Raw genomic sequence first — 18,539 nt, forward strand, 5'->3', positions numbered from 1 at the left:
TTAATTTTTTATGCATACTTATAAAACAACTATTGGCAACAAGGATATTTAAACAGAAACTAAACAATATGGCTGTTTACGTTCTGCATTGGACATTTTTAATTTTATTTGTACCCTTTTTTACATGCTATGTAATTGCAGAAGATGTAGATTCTTCAGAAAATGACAAATATACAATCGAAGGAACGGTTTTGCCGCCGGATGTTATCACTCCTGAGTGGTTATTGTTGACTAAAGTTTTGGTGAATGGTGGTGAACGCATTGGCTTTTTAAGGTTAGTTGATAAATATTCCTTAATAGTATAGTTTTTTTATTCATTACATTTTCTAACGAATGTTTCCTTCATCTGAAGTCACATTCAAATTGAGACATTTGATTGCTTAAATGTTGTTAATGTTCATTACGTTGCTCGAAACTTGAAATTATGTGATGAATCTTTTTAATGATTGACGCAGGGTTCGAAAATATCTGATATTTTGATAGATATCGGATAGTTTGATATATACAGTGGCTCCCAAAACTGATCGTACACTTTGAAATTTTGTAGTAAAACCAAAATAACTCGAAACTGAATTCAAATATGAAGTCCAATATTTTTTCACATCATTCCTATGTCATTCTAAATACAACCCATTGGTTTTTTCAAAATATTGACGGATCTTCTTTTTGAAATGGGTCAGAAAACGAAGAGACAGAGAAATAACACGCCACAAAAGTCATCGTATACTCAAATATTTTCAAACAAATTCATGATTAAAATTATCATATGCCATTTTATTAATATTTTTGCATTCTGTTGACCCTTATAAGTCATTTGGCTTTAATTTTTTGTTTATTTATTTCTTAATATTGTGCTTATTACTGTAAAATGGCTGGTATTCGTAAAAAAAACGCTAACACCATTCAAAATTTGAATTTTTTTCTCAAAGTAGTGGTAAATTGGTTTGAAATGTCTCTAAATTAGTTACTTTATTCGTTTGTATAGTAAAGTGCTTGATAAAATGCTTTAAAAAAAGGAATCGGACCGAAAACAAGGTAAGAAAAGGTCAACCGGCAAAGTTGACAAAACGTGATCGGAGATTTAAAGTTAAAAAAATTATGAAAAATACACATTTGAGTGCTGTAAAAGTTTCTGCAGAGTTAAATGAAACATTTTACATTTAATTTTCACCTAAAATTGTTCGCCAAGTTCTCTGATTAGTTGGATTAAATGGGACCTCTTCCCGCAGAAATTTTCTTGGTTGTGCGAAAAACGGAAAGCTTACGCTTTTCGTCGCAAAATCAATGATAAATAAGCTAAAAACGTTTTAGAATCATGTCTTACTTACAGATAAAAATGAATTCAACATTTTTGGCTAAATAGTCGTATAACTGTAACTAGAAGAAAAAATTAGGAACTTAATCTTAAGAACTTATTTGGATTAGTTAATCCGGACAGTGGAGGTGTTCTAGTTAAAGGGTGCATATCAGCATCAGGACTTGGTAGTTTGTAATTTTTTGATGAAATAATGAATCATGTTGCCCCTTTAAATATTTTAAAAACCAAATTTGAACTCTTAGCCAAAAATTCGGTTATTGGAAACAACTTTGTGTTTTATCAAGATAACGATAAGAAGCACACGGTTTTCAACGTTTGCGTCTAGTGCCTCGAAAATTGTCCTAAAATTTAGAAAATACCCCCTCTATCTCCAGATTTTAACTTAATGTAACGTATTTAGAGATATCTGGAGGCTAGATTACGAAAATAGGGCTTTAAAACGAAAATAGAGCTAGAAACAGTAAGGCTCGAAGTGTGGTTGAACACTTACTCAGAAATTACGCAAAAAAAATGAAAGAAAAAGAATGAAATCTATTCCCAGACGTTTAAAAGGTGTTATGAATACTGTATGATATTCTACTAATTAATAACTTAATCAAAAGTTAGATTATTCAATAATATATAGACATTTTATAAAGTGTACGAAGACTTTTGTGAGATAAAATTTCCGACACTTTTTGGTTTCTGATTTTTAAAAAATTAAGTTTTGATATTTTTTAAAAACGGTTCATGTAGTTTTGTTAAAAATTGATCATAGTTCTTATAATTAAATACCTATTCCGAAATATTAATTCTAACCAATGGATTGGGGCCTATTTCGTTGCAAGTCGTAGGTGTACGAAGACTTTTGGGAGCCACTGTATCCGATGTTTTCAATCAGCACAAACTAAAGTCTTCAAAATAGTAAATGCATCCTCAAATTATTCTTTATTTTCTTATATTATTATTACTACAATATGTAGACTTAAAACGAAGGTTTCTTTCATTACTTATATCTAATATTTCGTTTAACATTTTTATCAATTTTTAGTGGAGTTAATTTAGCATTTGCTGTTTTACTCATTTTTCTTCTATACACAGTTGTATGATTTGGAAACAAAAAATATGCATTAGTTGGTGCACAGTCGTAAGACATTTTCTTGTTTTTCTGAGTAATGTTGATATTTAATTAGGCACTTTCAAAATGAATTACAATTGTTTCATATTTCATTGCTAATATATTTATGAACATAAAGTAAAAAGGAATATTATATTACTTTGTTATTAATCGTATATTAATGTATCATAAAAATATAGTACACAACTTTTTGGTTGTTTTTAATAAAAAATAAACAAAATTACTATAATTAATAATTTTTGTATTGAAAATACGGTAGTTGAAAAAAATAAATATCGAAAAATATCATGATATTTTCAAAATAAATATCGGATATATATCATGATATATCGGCGAACCCATGTTGAAGCAGAGGAGTGCAAGTGCTAAATTGAAAATTCAGAAATAGCTAGTACAAATAAGAGAAACTATCATCTGTTTTGTGGCAAAAGATGGTGCTAGTAGCTCTGATAAGTGCTGCTAAACAACATGGTTATATATTTAAAAATTAAAAAAAAAATCCATGAAAGCCCATATCTATAATTTGAATTTTGTGCTTGTTTTGCTCAGCAATTAAAAAAGTTCACTTAGAATCGTATAAAAAATGTTTCAAACAGAAATAAGAAATGCCATGAATGGTACATTCAGAAGAAACTACTATTATTTGAATTTCTAATGGATTACCTAAACTTCATGTAATTTTTACAGATATATATTAATTTTATAGTGGTATTTTATTGATAGACAAAATCTACAATAGTAGCTGATTTCTAAAAGTAATTGTAATTAAATTGTCCTGTATCGTAACGTTTCAGCCTCTTAAATTCAAGTAGGGGAATGTGGGGCAAATTGAAATGGTGAAATATTTACTCTTCCCTATCCGGTAATATTTTAACTGTAATATAGAATAGTAGGTGTATAGTAGCACACCCAAACTATTTCAGTCAGTAAAAAAATACCACCGAACCGAAGATTAAAGCATATGATAATGAAGGCAATTTTAAAAAATTGATCCTAATCATTTTGTAATATTTTTTCGCAAGTCAAAAATTGTTTTCGTAATTATGAAATGATAAAGTTCTTATTATTGTCATTTTAAGTATTGATTGTGACCTTCTAATGCTTTGAAATATTTATTTAGTTAATATTAAGCTTATTTGTATTTTAAATATTTTTATACAATCTGTCAAGTACATGCAGGGCAAAGTGAAATAGTTTATTTTGTCTACTCGCTCATTCATTTACTAAATCACTTATTAATTTCCTTAATTTATTCATTTACATGTCACTATTTAACAATTCACTGATTTATTCATTCATTTATTTTCTCATTCATTCACTCTTATGCTTGTTCATTTGTTTTCCTTCATATATTAATTAATTAACTAATTTAATTTTCAGTTTGTTTCATTAACTTTTCATTTGCTCATTAAACCTTTTATTTACTGATTCATTTGATCAAAAATATTTTCTCTATAATTGAATAGAAAATATTTCATAAGAAAAATATTTCATTTTTCACTTAGTCCCATGGAAAAAATAAGTAAAAAATTTCCGCTTTTATTTATTTATTATTATTATTATTTTTATTTATTTTTTTATTTTTTATTTATTTATTTATTTATTTATTTATTTATTTTTTTTTTTTTTTTTGAAGCTGCAAATTTATTGCCAAAAATATAAAATACTGTTTCAATGCCAGTTTTATTATAAAATAGAATGTTATTTTTTTATGTACTGTAATTTTCAAAATGAATTTTCAATTTGTTCATTTTGAAAAAGCTTAGTCACCTTAACCTATACTTAGCCCCACATTCCCCTATTTGAATTTCACCATTTTACCTTATAAAATTATGCATGATGCTAAAATATAATGCTTTGCTTTTGTACCATAAGTTTTATATGCATGAATTTTATATAACAGGGTGTGTGTTATTAAAATTAAATTCATTTATGGTTAAAATGTGGACGTCGCTTTGTGTGATCATGGTTAATGTTATTAGTCATTAATGTTACCACAAAAGCCATTCCACTGTTAAGGCATGACTTTCTAGCACAGTTTCTTTCCAAACATCAATAAAAATTTAAGTGAAGTTATTAAAATTATCTTTTGTTTTTCTGTAGTAGGATAACCAGTGATGTTCCCATCAATTTTTCTGATGGTATACTCCCAGCACGGGTGACGACTTGCAAAAATTGTGTGGGGGGTTAGACATCTTCGGGGGGGGGGGGGTCTAAAGGGGTATGTAATCTAATGCCCCCATGCCCCCCCCCCCCCCCCCCCCCCGCAATTCATCATACAATTTGTAGCACAATAGTGCTCTTTGTTGTCATAAATTTAAATAAAAAATATGAATGCTGTTTAAATAATTGGAACCCGGTTCAATGTGCCTCGACACATCCCATTGGGTAGAAGTGCTGAATACCAAATATTTGTTACATCCCTGTGTGAAATATTAAGTATTTTTGCTTTCTTTTGCAATGACGGTTTTAATAATTTAAATGGTTTTTCTTTTTAGGAGTGATGGAAGCTTCACTGTTAGCAATGTTGAACCTGGCTCTTATGCAGTTGAAGTTATAAATCCTAACCATATTTATGAACCTTCAAGAATTGACATTAACTCTAAAGGCAAATTCCGTGCTCGCAAGCTGAACTACGTTCAGACGAATCTAGTTCACCAAGTACCTTATCCTTTAAAGTTCAAAGTTCGAGCCCCATACAAGTACTTTCAAGTTAGAGAAGCATGGAGGATAACAGACTTTCTTATGAATCCTATGGTGAGTTATTAGAAATCTATTAAACTTAACTTGATACGGAAGCTATAAAATAAGGCAGGTTATTATCCGCTTGATGTTTAAAAGGGTCAGTAATTGAATTGCATAGTTTGCATTTTGATTTACTCAAGCCCCCTCCCCCCTAAGAGCAGTGGTGCACCCCCTAGATATCACAAAGATTTCCCCAAAAAGCAAGACCCCCCCCCCCCCCCAAATAAAAAAATTCCACTCAAAAAGTTTCAATGACACTGGGTCTAGGTGGGCACCCCTGATTTACTGATAAGATACTGATACACTTATAAACATGTGCATTAACGTTTTTTTTTTTTTTTTTCAATTTTCTACCTGGATTTCTTTGTTTCGATAACATTTGTATGAAGGACTGGGATCCTATAGCTGCTTCAATTTCACCGCTGAAGATTATCGTTTTCAAAGAGTTCCAGAAGCTTTTCTTGACACTTTTATGCTGAAGCTGTGTCCAGCCACTTTTGTTGCAATTTTCAAAGGTTTTTGCAGCATTGATAATTTTTTTTACAATCATTCATATTACTTCATTAAAGCAACATTTATTAAACGTTAATCAATAAATAAATAATCTTGACTGGGCTGCAGACATTGAAAGATTTCAATGCGGATTCTTCCTTTGTAAAAATTAACTGGTATCGCTGAAATAATATGATTCAGCCTTGTTCTAGCAAACAAATGAAACATTCACCAATAATATCTCCTCCACAATAGAATAGTTCCACAAAAAACCACGATTTTTTCAAACCCAGATTTCCAAGTACATAGGGTAACGGCACTAGTAAGACATCACTCTCAGGTTAATTCAATTTTCTGAGTCTTTTTTTGTATTTAGACTTATAAAACTATCTTTCTCTCATGCAACTACATCTCATCTAACATTTGGCTGCTTCTGGATCCTCTGAATTAGTTAATTCTATTTTTATTTGCTCAATTTCGAAAAAAAAGTCTGATCCCCAGTAACACACCGAAAAATCTGATAACACCCAGTAACAGATAAGATGAGGAAGGATGAGTCTTGGGCAAAAAAATTCTCTTTTTCAAGTCAAAATGTGCAAAAATTCTTTATTTTTAGAACCAAATCCTTATTGAATTCAAATGAACATGAAACACCAGCTGACCTCATGGCAGTTGTTCATAACCTTCCGTCACTGCCTTGTAAATACCAACTGGCTCATAAAATTCGTCCTGTTAACATGAGGTGGTTGCACCGTATTCATGGGCCACAGCAACATCAGTTTAATCTGCCTAAATTTCTAATTATTTAAATCCAAACTTATGACAGTTGGTTACTGGACCCTCGTCTGTTACTGGTGCCGTTACCCTACTCTCTAATCCATGCATTCCTTTTTTTTAGTACCGTCAGATTACATCAGGAAAAGGCAGGCCCGTGTCTAGGTTTTCATAAAGGGAGGGGTTTTAAAGCTTACATCCTTTCCCATGGAGGGGAGAGTTTAACTGTACTCCCCCCCCCCCCCAGAAGAATAATTCTGGCTGCGCAAATAGCAGCAGTATTCCTGCATACATTTTTTTAAATCAAACCTTGTTTGTTTCTCTTTTAATCAAGTCTGTTTACTATGCAGTTTTTTGCAATTAGTATTAAAAACCGCCCACAGATTCTTTTATAATGCATCATGTATATTAGGTTTCATATTCTGAAACGCTGCTTAATAAAACAAACAAGAAAAAGCTTATTGTAGAAGCAAATTACATTTCCAAACACAATCAATGCATATTCATAGCTACAACATATACTGAATTCATCATAACCTCCTTAAGCAATATTAACGCAGTTGATGCTTTTTGTTTATAAATCATTCAGCAATGCCCCCCCCCCTCCCATAGTTTTTCCAAAATGTTATTCCAGTTGGTAAAGCTCCAACAGTCTTAAATTGCAGAAAAACTTCAGAGAATTTTTTTTTTAAAGCACTCTTCATACAAACTTTTACATTAAAGTTATAAAAGTCAACTATGCATTTTTTTTTTGCTTATTATATTTTTTCCAATGGGAGGGGTTTAACCCCTAAAACCCTCCCCTTGGACACGGCTCTGGGAAAAGGGTGGGGGGTGGGAGTAAATTGCCATGTGATTATAGTGGGAGAAAACGTTTTACCAACATGTATATTGAAAAACAGACTGAATTGGTATTTTGGCAGAAAACCCAAGTTTTTGTAAAAAGTCTGGGACGCCAGAAGAAAATGAGAAAAATAGATGAAACTGGACAAAATAAAAACACTGATTATTTATATGTTTAATACATTAAATTATTGCTATAATACAATGAAATTATTACATAATTGGGTTGTTTCCTTCAGTTAAAAGCAGGCTTGGCAAGGTTTTTCCCACCCCTGGTAAATACCATGGTAATTACCGGTATTTACTGTCCTGGGAAATATAATTTTTTTTCCCACATGGAGAAAAACTGATTTTTAAAATATAAATTCAAAATAATCTTTAAAAATATCAAAATTGAAATCTAAGTAAATAATAGTTTGAAAAATCGAAAAAAAGAAGAAAATTCTCAAAAATGGACAATGAAGTGGATTTATTTATAAATATTTACACAATACACAGATTATAAATCAAAATCCTATTCATATTCTTCATCTTCTACCTCTACATTGCATTTTAGCATCATGTAACAAAACACTAATTTAGGAGCTTTTTGCAAACCCAGTCAATTTCTAATATTGTTTTGCATGAGTGAAAAATTAGAAAGAAAAAAAAAGTTCAGGAGATGCTGATGATGCAGGACAGATATCCTTTAAGATGTTCCAATAATTGTAGAAATATTACTTAAATTCTTTCACCATAGTGCTTTTGTAATGCCTTTAGAGAAAAATGTTTCCACTGATTTTTCAAACATTCCGTTTGATTGGAAAGGAATCTGGCAACAACTGTTACTGATGATGCAAAAGTACATTTTGTGTAAATATCACACCAAACCAAAATTATTTTTAAAAAAAAACTGTTTAATAGGTCTACTTAAAAATGTAATAAAAATTTTATTGAATTTAAACACAAATTATTTATTGCCTCTCTTGATGACCCTAGTATTTTAAGGTTTAATAATTTTATTTTATCGTGTTCTAAAATATTTATTTAGGAAACTATTTATTGTTAAAAACTTTTGTGAGCAAATTTTATGTTTTGAGCAATAATTCTTTTTTAATTATATTCCTTTCTTACAGACTAATTTAAAACCCAAGGGAATAATTAATAACTTTATTTCTAACTTCCATTTTACACATCAGATTCAGAAAGCCAAAACATTTCTTACATATAGTTATTTGGAAATTTTTCCCGGTTTTTACCACTTTTCCCCGTTATTTACCACTTTTTCCCAGTTTTTCCGGCAGGATGGGAAAAACAAGTTTGGACGGGAAAAAGCCAACCCTGGTTAAAAGTACTACTTTTAGTCACTGAAATTTGTAAAATAAGCAAAAAAAAAAAAAAAAAAAACATGAGCCCAGAAAATACCTTTATTTTTCCAACATTTAATTTTTAATTATTTTGTTAAAAATGTCTGCTTTTAAAACCAAAATGTTTCTTCGTGTGACGTCTCAAGTAATGACCGCCATCTTGAATCGGAGCAAGTGGTTGTCTTTTCTGGCAAGATATCGCCTTTTAATGATTTTTTTCACCGTGATCAATTTATTTGTTTAACAAAATTTTTTAAATAAAGGGCAGTGTCCTGTAACTTGATTCTGGTGACCCTAGCAATTTACTATCTTGTGACGTCAGCAGCAAAAATGGAAACAATGGCTGAATGACATTAAGCATCTCAACCAATGACAAAAATATCTCTATTTTATAGAAAAAGCTAAAGAATGAGTGCGCACCAATAAAACTGCAAGCTGATAAGAAAGCAGTGTCAGGTCCTTAAGAACAAAACCCTTCAAAAGCTTAAATGCCAAGATAATTGCATTTTTTAAATTTTTGAACATTTTTTTTCTAACATAGATAAAATGTATGTTTGGCAAAAATGTGGTGAGGGTGTTCTTAAAAGATACTATTTTGAGAATCCACTGATGGTTTTCCTGGAATATTGATTACAACCTTGATATTAACAATACAAGACAAACTTGCCCCTTTCTGGTTGGTTGCCCATAACTAATCATTTATCCTATACATATTTTTTTTAATCACATGATTTTTAACAGTAATTAATTTTTTTGAATCCAAAATAAATAATTTAACGAGTAATTTGTAAATTGTTTGATGTAATCATATGTGTTGTTAAAAGAAACAAAGTACCGTGAACAAAAGCTACTTGGACCCGAAATTTCATATTTTTTGGGAGTGTTATGCTGAATTTTTGGTTAAACCCATATTGTCCACTGATAACCTTGTTTTTACCACTTTTCAGACATTCTGCTACTACCTTAAGTCTTTTTTTTAAACAACAATTTTAACTCTACATATTTATTTCTACAGTGACGCACCGTTTATACGTTTTTGAAGGGACCATATAAAAAAGCGTATAAATGAAAAAACGTATAATAGATGTACGTTAATGTGTATTAGACTCTGCAGGGACCAATTTAAAAAACATGTAATTGATAAAAACGTATAAAAGAGAAACTTATAAACGGTGCTTCACTATTTTTAAAAATTGGGTTCAAGTAGCCCTGCGCTGGGGCTGCCTGGTCAAACTCATCAAATCCATTAGAAAAAGCTGTAAAACAGGTGGTGGTATCAAGAAGGGCCAATGCTTTTGAAAGAAAACTCTAAATGTACATTCTAGTGAGCAAACTATTTATATAAATTGCTAATTACTTATATAAATTACAACATATACAGAAAAACATATTTTCAGGCAAACATAATTTCTCAAATAGAAATATAATCTACACTGCTTGACAATTGCTAAGAAACAAGTGATTTATGCAAATTTTTGCCTCAGACAACCGGTTAATGGAAATAAATTCAATGTCAGATAGCGTGGTAGATCAAAACTTGTTATCTATATAAAAGACAGTGCATATAAGCTCAAGATTCGTACAAAAATTCATATTGTTTGGTACTTAACAAAAATAGTGCTGGATGTTGAAAAAGTTTTTTCTCTGAAATTCTGTTTAATTCTTGAAATATTTAAGAGTAAAATGTCAGCAAAACATCACTTGAGTACCTACGATCGTGGACGAGCGGATTGACTGCTGGAAGCAGGTCAGAGTTTCATCACTGTAGCTGCACAAGCATTTCCACCACTGAGGTTGGAAATGCTTTGCGAAAGCATGCCAGGGATTATGGTAGGATCATCACACCTTCAAAAGATGGTTATGTAGCCCTCGTGGCAAAAAGGAACAGAATTTTCACTCTTGGACAGATAGCTGTAAATCTTGCAACCACTACCGGTACGCATGTTTCTGCAAGAACCATCTCACGGCGATTAAATAATGTTGGTCTACATGCACGGAAGCCCGTACGTCACATTCCACTTCAACCACGCTATCGTTGAGAGAGATTACACTGGTGTAAGAAACATGTTGGAAGAGATCGTCAAAATTGGTCTAGAGTGATGTTTTCGGACAAATCGTGCTTCATTGTGACAGGTGATTCTGGTCACCAACTAATGTGGAGAGAGCGTGAAACACATTATGCACACAAATTTGTTTGTGAACGTGATTGGTACGGCCCAGGCGTGATGGTGTGGGCAGGCGTCATGCACAATGGCAGAACACCACTTCACATTTTTGAACTAGGAAGCATTACATCACAAAGGTATTGCAGAGAAGTTATACTGGATCATGCTCGTCTTTTTAGGGGTGCTGTAGGTCCAGGCTTTATCTTTATGGACAAAAAGGCACAACCAGACAGAAGCATCTAAGTATCAGACACATTGCAAACTGAAAACATTCTCCGTATGCCTGCTTACTCTCTCGACTTAAATCCAATCAAGCATGCCTGGGAGGCTCTTGGCAGATGTGTTGCGCAAAGAACCGTCTCCAAGAACAGTACAGGAGCTCAAATCTGCCTTGAGAGAGGAGTGGGAAAATATCCCTTAAGCACTCCTCGATAGTTTAGTGGTTAGTATGGAAAACAGCTGCAAAATATGCATTAGTATCTCTGGCACTAATACACATCATACTAAGGTACTCGTGTCTCCATCATTCTGACCTAGATCAATTTTTTGTGGTTGTTTAAAAATCATCAAAGTACTATTTTTTTTAATTTTCAAGTTTTTACTTCATTGATGCAGCAATATCTGTACTATTTTATACTTATCATAAAGGCACATCCTCCCTACTATGTACTTAGTTTTGTTTCTTTAATCATTCTCAATTTTTAACTATACCAAAAAACGTAATTGTTCCTTAGCAATTGTCAAGTAGTGTAACTACAGCTAAAACCAATGGAAATACTCATTATTTGAACATTAGAAAGAATGAAAACTCCTCTCTTTAACGGCTTGGGTGGATTTATTTTCTCTTATATTATTTAATACCTGCTCTTCCTAACTACTAAGTACTACAGGATGCCCAGGCTTCTTTTGTGAACGATCTTTTAATTAGTTCATATACTTAAGTCAAAATGGGCTGCTGCCACTCTCTAAGATATTTTTCCGGAATTAATTAAATCTGGACACAACTGTCATTTTTCCTCTTTATAAAACTAACTTCTTTATTTTAAAAGGTTACAAACTTTGCGTAACATAATTTAGTGATAAAATGTGGTCCGGGGCTGCTTGAACGCTGGGTTCAAGGAGCCCCATTTTAAGGCAACTAGTATACTTTTGCTAACTTATGTTAGTTGCTGTGTTAATTATATATAGCTATACCCTTAAAAAACTGTTATTTTACTAAGAAATAGAATGCAAACATAGAACTATCTTTACCTTGATGATATTGGGTGTTTCCCTGAACTTATATGTAGAAGTTTGCAGCCACTAAAAACAACTGCAAACATGCAATCATATCCTCATCAGAAAAAGGCAGGAATAGCAGAAACTTTGTTTCATGCACCAGCCTCTGCCTAGTACTGCTACCTGTCATGTAAAAGGTTTTAAAGTCTACACATTGAGTTTTATAGGACCAGGACGGATTTTAAACACTTTTTTTCTCTTGGGTTCAATAAGTCCCTGGAGGCTCAAGTAGCCTTGGTTTACGGTAACTATGAAAAGAAAAAAATTATGTTGTGTCATCCAAAACTGGAGGGAGGGTATCATATTATAAACCTAAAAAATGATCCTGATTTACTTTATGAAATAAAACAAAAGCATTAGGAAGCTTTTTTGTTGAAGAGAGTTAAGGGGAGGTTGCAGTGGTATCATATACATATTTGCTTATTTCTGTTACATTTCTATTCTTCAAATGATGGAGAAAAAAAATATTGGCTTAATATGGATATGAATTGAAAGTTATTTTTATTTATCGCAAATGTGGTATTGGAGAGGGAGGAAGGGGGATTTACTTGCTCATGTTTTTTGCATTGCAATTTAAAAGTCCTGGAAATTAATTATTCATAATAGAGTCATATGAATATCAGCTGTGAGGGTTATTCTTTAGTATCTCATACAAGTCTACACACATTTTAAACTACCTATATTTGTTTTGTTTTTACTCTGTACACTTTCGTAATACATGGTATAGTAGTTCGCAGAAAATTTCATTTATTTATTGTGAATAAATGTATTCATCCTAGTTTCTTGTTGAAGTTATACTTAAAGAAAAAATTTTGGAAAACATATTTTTCGCCAATTAATCAGCAAAATTTTGCCAATAAGGAATAATCAGCAAAATGGCTGATTAATCTGTATGGCCGATTAGTCAGAGTATCCCTTTATTGAGACAAAACAGCATAAGAAACAAATATTTTTTAAAAATAAAATAAACAAACAAAAAAAAGGGCAGAAATGTAATCATATACAGTTAAACCGAGGCCCCTGAGAGCAGCTCTGCTGTTTCTTCGGGCCCGGTACTGAGGAATGCTGCTATCCTGCTAAGCGATGGAAGAAATGAAAAAATGAAAACATTGACGGTGTCCAGGTGTATGGTGTTTTCGCGTCAGGAAAAAACTGCTATTTAAAAGAGAAATTCATCAAGGGTTGAATACATTAATTGAGAGCACAAATTTATTGACGATATTAACTACTGTAGATCAAAAATCCTTTGCTTATCGATTAAATAAAAGCTTGTGCAATTGAGGCAGTGAGAAGCAAGGGGATGCAAGTGGACATTTTGAAGTTTTGAGTAAAACTCATTTAAAGATCAGCTCCTAGGTAAGCTTTCATTGAATTTTTTTTCTAAATCAAACAGTATACCGGAACCTACCAGGGCTGCTAGTACTACACCTTGCCCCAAGACAGAGGAGGGGTTCACCTACCATTTGTACTGGTTATCTCCAAATTTTTAATTTTGCCACTTGCATCCCTTTGCTTCTCACTGCCTCAATTGTGTTATTTTAATTAAATGACTACCCACAAAATGTTCTTTCTGGTATGCTGATAAGCTAATATCGGAATGTGTGTGTGTGTGTTTTTTTTTTTTTTTTTTGAATTAATCAAAGTAACACAGATTTAGATTATGTTAAACTTCTTATAGGTGGTAATACACGGAACATTATTTCAGTCAATAAACACTACAGTTATATTAAAATCAGGTTTATTGACATGTACATAGAAAATTTACAAGTTCATAACAAACTTTTTTAAAATTTACACTTCAGATGCACTAAATAATCCAGCTACTTTTTCATACCCTTTAGGGATACAAAACAATATCATTTGCATTCAAGAATATATTAAGAAGTGTGGGAATAGACTTCATACACCAATCAAGTTTCATACAATGGCAAACCTTTCATTCCTGTGCACCATAAAAATATCAAACTCTTCTATCACTTTAAAATCTAGCTGTAACGAAATTGACTTAATTTTAGGAAAATAGGAAATAGTTTCATGCATTTCATTTCAAATAATAATAAAAATTAAGTATTAAAATGAACAGCAAAAAGTTGCACATATAACTACATTAGAAGTTTCAGCTTACCCCTAGCAAATACACAACAATATTACGAATATTAAATCTTTTTTTAATGCATAGCAAAAAAAGAAATTCAATTATTCGATGCTAAACAGCTTGTCTTTAGATTTATTTAAAAGGTAATTTATTTTGATTGATCAAAACAAAGCAGTCCCAAATTTAATAATAATAAACTTATAGTAGGTATTAAAACATAAAACACTAATATTTAGATAATAGCTTTTTTACAACTATAAATACAAAAGTTATACAGCAATCACACTTCTTCACATCTCAGGAAACTAAAAAGTTCATAACAAAACATCCTATGAAGTAAAAAGTAAATTTACAATTCAAACACACTAGATAATAGAATGTAGCTTTTTCTTTTCCTAACTCCTTTACAGAGAAACAAATAAACAGAAATAAATAAAAGAATAAAAAGCAATTTTATTGTTAAGTTGTTTAATAAATGCAGTATATTTATAGCAAAGTTGAAGAATCGAATAAAAATTTCGCTATAGCCATATTTTCATTATAAAAGTTACAGCTATTACATTATAGCCATAAATTTTCTATGTATGGCTTCAATATAAACGGTTTGAATATGTATTTATTTATTAATATGAAAACAAACTTTATAAATAAATCAAATATTATTACAATGACAAACCTTGCACTCTCGTGCTCTACAATTATGAATGTTTTTTAATAGCTAGCTGTGGAAAAAATGATTAATTTTTAGTCCTGTTCTGGTACAACTCGAATTATTGTATTTTAATTAAGTTTGTAAAATCAATAAGAAGTATAAAGATAAGGAATCATAATGTTTTTTTAGAAAGACATAATTATTTAGCATAAAAATTAAATTATATGGTTGAAATACCAAAATTGTGGAATGTCGTTTCATTGGAGGTCAAAAATCAAAAAAAAAAAAAAACTCTTAACCAGTGCTAGTTTAACTTGATGTAGTATTTAATATTAATTACAATCAACTGCCAACCAAGTACTAGCTAGATCTTAGTTATAAAATTCGGTTAGAACCAGTAGAGACTGACGGACTAATTTCAAACACTATTAAATATTTAATAGCAAAAAACGAAAGTTAAACACTTCGACTAAGAATGAATTTATCCTAGACATTTTTCACGAAAATTTATAACTTATGTTAATTGTGTCTTAATTTGACACTATTTTATCCAAAACAAAAGTTGGAGAACAAGTAATCTACAATCCACTATTGGCAACTAAACTTAAGCCTATCATTGAAATTAATATGAATCCAGACATAATAACTGCTTACCTGCATCAAATGAGTTAATGTCTTCAACTACCTGTGAATTTCATATACTCGAAACTAGAAGAAATAAGACTTTAATTACATATTTTTCATCACATATTTTCCTATACAGCGTTAACAATCGCCAATGTAAACATCACGTTGTCCATCACTTGCCGACACAAAATGCCAAAGCGCCCTCTAGTAGTACCGGGCCCGAAACAGCAGCAGAGCTGCTCTTCGTTACTTTCGCGGTTGCCCCGGTTAAACTAACTTTCAACGAGCCCTGATTTAGCAAGAACGTGACTTCAACGAGGGGTTCAGAAAAACTTGGTTGATACAATGAGTCTACCAGAGAGTAACTCACTTTTAATGAGCAAACCTCATATATTTCTTATATAATTCATAAAATGTCTATTAAATTTCACCTAACTCTTTCTTTTGGAAAAATTCCTTCAATATTCCGAAGTCAACTCAAAGTTAGTGATGATTTATAAATCTTTAGCACGAGTGATGATGACTCCTTTTTTATTCAAAAACTACAAACTTTTTCTGAAGCCAGAGATGCAAATGACAATGATGTAGAGATACATAGTTCTAAAATTAAGTGCAAGTTTTCATCATTATATTCAATTGTACAGGCATGACATGTTTTTGTTTTAGTGTTTCTCTCATTTTTAATATAATTTTTTCCTCAGGTGCTGATGATGGTTCTTCCATTGTTATTAATAATGGTTTTACCAAAGATGATGAATGCAGCTGATCCAGAAACTCAAAGGGTAAGTTTACTTAATTTTTTATTCCTAATTCTGTGTTTTATAGGTTTTCTGATGTGTCTTAAAGTTTCCTTTTTATCTAGAGTTTTGTTCAGATGTTTAAAATTCATTTTGCTTTAGTTTCCTAATGCAAATTTTCATTGATTATGGTGAGGATTGGAATATACAAATTGAGAGTTTCATTACAGAATTCAGACTGCTAATTAATGTTAACTTATGTTTGCAGATCAACACATATTAATTAGAAATTTACAACGAAATTTTTCCATTAAAAACAGTTGGAAAGTATAGTTTAAAAAAAAAAGAAAACATTTTGAAGCTTTAAACATTTTTTCCTCTCCTTTCTCCTTCTTATTATTTTTTAAATTTATTCATGGAGGTTTTGAAAGTTTCAGTAATTGTTTAGAAACACAATTAAAACTGTTAATTAAACTACTATATGAATTTAACAATTTAAAAGCTTTTAAAATTTTATTCCAGTTTTAGTTTTAACTTCTTGTTTTTTTCTTGTGTGTTGAAATATTCTTAGGAAATGCAGCAGATGCAGATGCCTAAATATGATGTCCCGGAATTATCTGAAATGATGACTTCCCTTTTTACAGGGGGTAAAAGAGCCCCTGCGAGAACTCGAGTTGTTAAAAAAAGGCAATGAGGTGTAATTTATTGTCATTTGTACAGAGATGTATATGTATGTTTATAAACTGTTTAGTTTCATTAAATTATTTTCACTTCTGAGTATTTAAAAGTTATTGTTTTTAAACTGTTACTAATACACTGATTATCGTAAATTAAGGAAAAATTTTTTAAAATGATGGTCACTCAAAAAATTATGTAGAATTTTATCAAACTTACCCACAATATACAGCACATGGTAAGGTATAAGATAACACAAAAAGAAATTACCAGTAGAAATTACAGTAGGATAGAAATTAGCACATGTATAAAATGAACAAATCAAAGGTGTAAATTTGCTATATTAAAAGTACCTACCTTCAATATAGAATATAATCCCCTATAGAAGCAATGCAGCACATGCATCGATTTGGGATGCCATCAATTATGTTGTCTAATTGCGGATTGAGACTCCCTCAGCTACTCCCTAAAGTATCCCAAACATGCTCAACAGGATTTAAGTCCAAGGATCGATCTGACCACTCCATGCATAGAATTGTTGCCTATTGAGGATTATCTTCTACAATGCAAGCCATGTGAATTCTATATTGTTGGTCTGTAATGGAAAAGCATCACCTATTGCCCCAATAGATAGGCTCAGAAAGCATCTAGGATGTTATCTATAAACCTGAGCATTCACTGTTCCCCTTGGAAAGACATAGAGACCTGCTTTCACCCAAAGAAATACTACCCCAAATAAACAGATGCTGCCTTTTTTTTGCGCATCTCTTTCATAGGTGTTTGACAAATGATAACAGGTTCTAAGCTCTGTCCATATCAAATAACGCCTACGATCACTTTCTAGACTAAACCTAGACTCATCCGTAAAGAGAACGGCCCTCCATTGATCAGATGTCCAGTGATCATGTTGTCATGCGCACTGCAAACAGTCTCTCCTATGTTGTGATGTGAGTGGCACACAAATGGCTGGTCGACTCGCATACCATCTTTGTGAAGCCTACTATGCATGATTGGTGCTACCACCAAATTTCCAGTAGTTGTAGCAAGCAAAGATTTGAGATTATTTGAGGTAGTAGTTCTATTCTTGTGTGCACATAATGTCAAATATTGCTTATCAGCACTCATTGTAGCCCATGACTGAACCTCCTTGATGCCAAATCTGTGGTTTGAAACTGACTCCAAAGTCGATGAACAACAGAAGACTTATTTAGCCATCTGGCAACTTCTTTTGACTTTGTCCTACCTCTCATCTCCCAATAGCTCTTCATCGTAGTTCTGCCTGCAAATGATACCTGGAAGGCATTCTTATGAATTGGCAATCTCATATTTCTTATGTCAGTATCACTGCAAAATTTGTAGGCTTGCTTTCATGGACTTATATGCTCCTTTAAGATGACATATTGCAGTTACAGCGTCACTCATTTACATATTGCAGTTTTACTCAGTAACCCTTACTTGACAGTATATTAAATTAGCTTATTTTTTTGGGTGTTTTTGCTGTTTTTTTTTGTTTTGACCTTAATTTATGATAATCAGTGTAGATGCTATAATTTGCTGTCATATCATTTCATGGAAAACAAAAAAATAAAAAGCAGATGGAGGATTTTATCCCAATTATTATTAGTTTTCTTTGTATATATGAAATCAACATTATTAAATATGTTGGAAAAATTTA

General features: G+C 31.6%; 1 protein-coding gene across 1 annotated transcript; it reads left to right on the top strand.

Moving 5' to 3' along the window:
- Nucleotides 1-67: 67 nt before the first annotated feature.
- On the top strand, nucleotides 68-16,967 carry LOC129233876 (ER membrane protein complex subunit 7-like). Its single transcript, XM_054867806.1, has 4 exons — nucleotides 68-274; nucleotides 4,934-5,192; nucleotides 16,154-16,234; nucleotides 16,761-16,967. Exons 1-4 carry the CDS (start codon nucleotides 69-71, stop codon nucleotides 16,881-16,883), a joined length of 669 nt encoding a protein of 222 aa, XP_054723781.1. The 5' UTR covers nucleotide 68; the 3' UTR covers nucleotides 16,884-16,967.
- Nucleotides 16,968-18,539: the final 1,572 nt, after the last annotated feature.

Source organism: Uloborus diversus, unplaced genomic scaffold (genome assembly GCF_026930045.1).
Source record: "Uloborus diversus isolate 005 unplaced genomic scaffold, Udiv.v.3.1 scaffold_766, whole genome shotgun sequence".
Lineage (NCBI taxonomy): Eukaryota > Metazoa > Arthropoda > Arachnida > Araneae > Uloboridae > Uloborus > Uloborus diversus.

Excerpts from the sequence above, each read along its gene's own strand:
- LOC129233876 (XM_054867806.1), top strand. The coding sequence starts at position 69 with ATGGCTGTTTACGTTCTGCATTGGACATTTTTAATTTTATTTGTACCC. Across the intron at positions 5,193-16,153 it reads ACTTTCTTATGAATCCTATG|GTGCTGATGATGGTTCTTCC; the intron begins GTGAGTTATTAG and ends TTTTTTCCTCAG. Across the intron at positions 16,235-16,760 it reads CTGATCCAGAAACTCAAAGG|GAAATGCAGCAGATGCAGAT; the intron begins GTAAGTTTACTT and ends AAATATTCTTAG.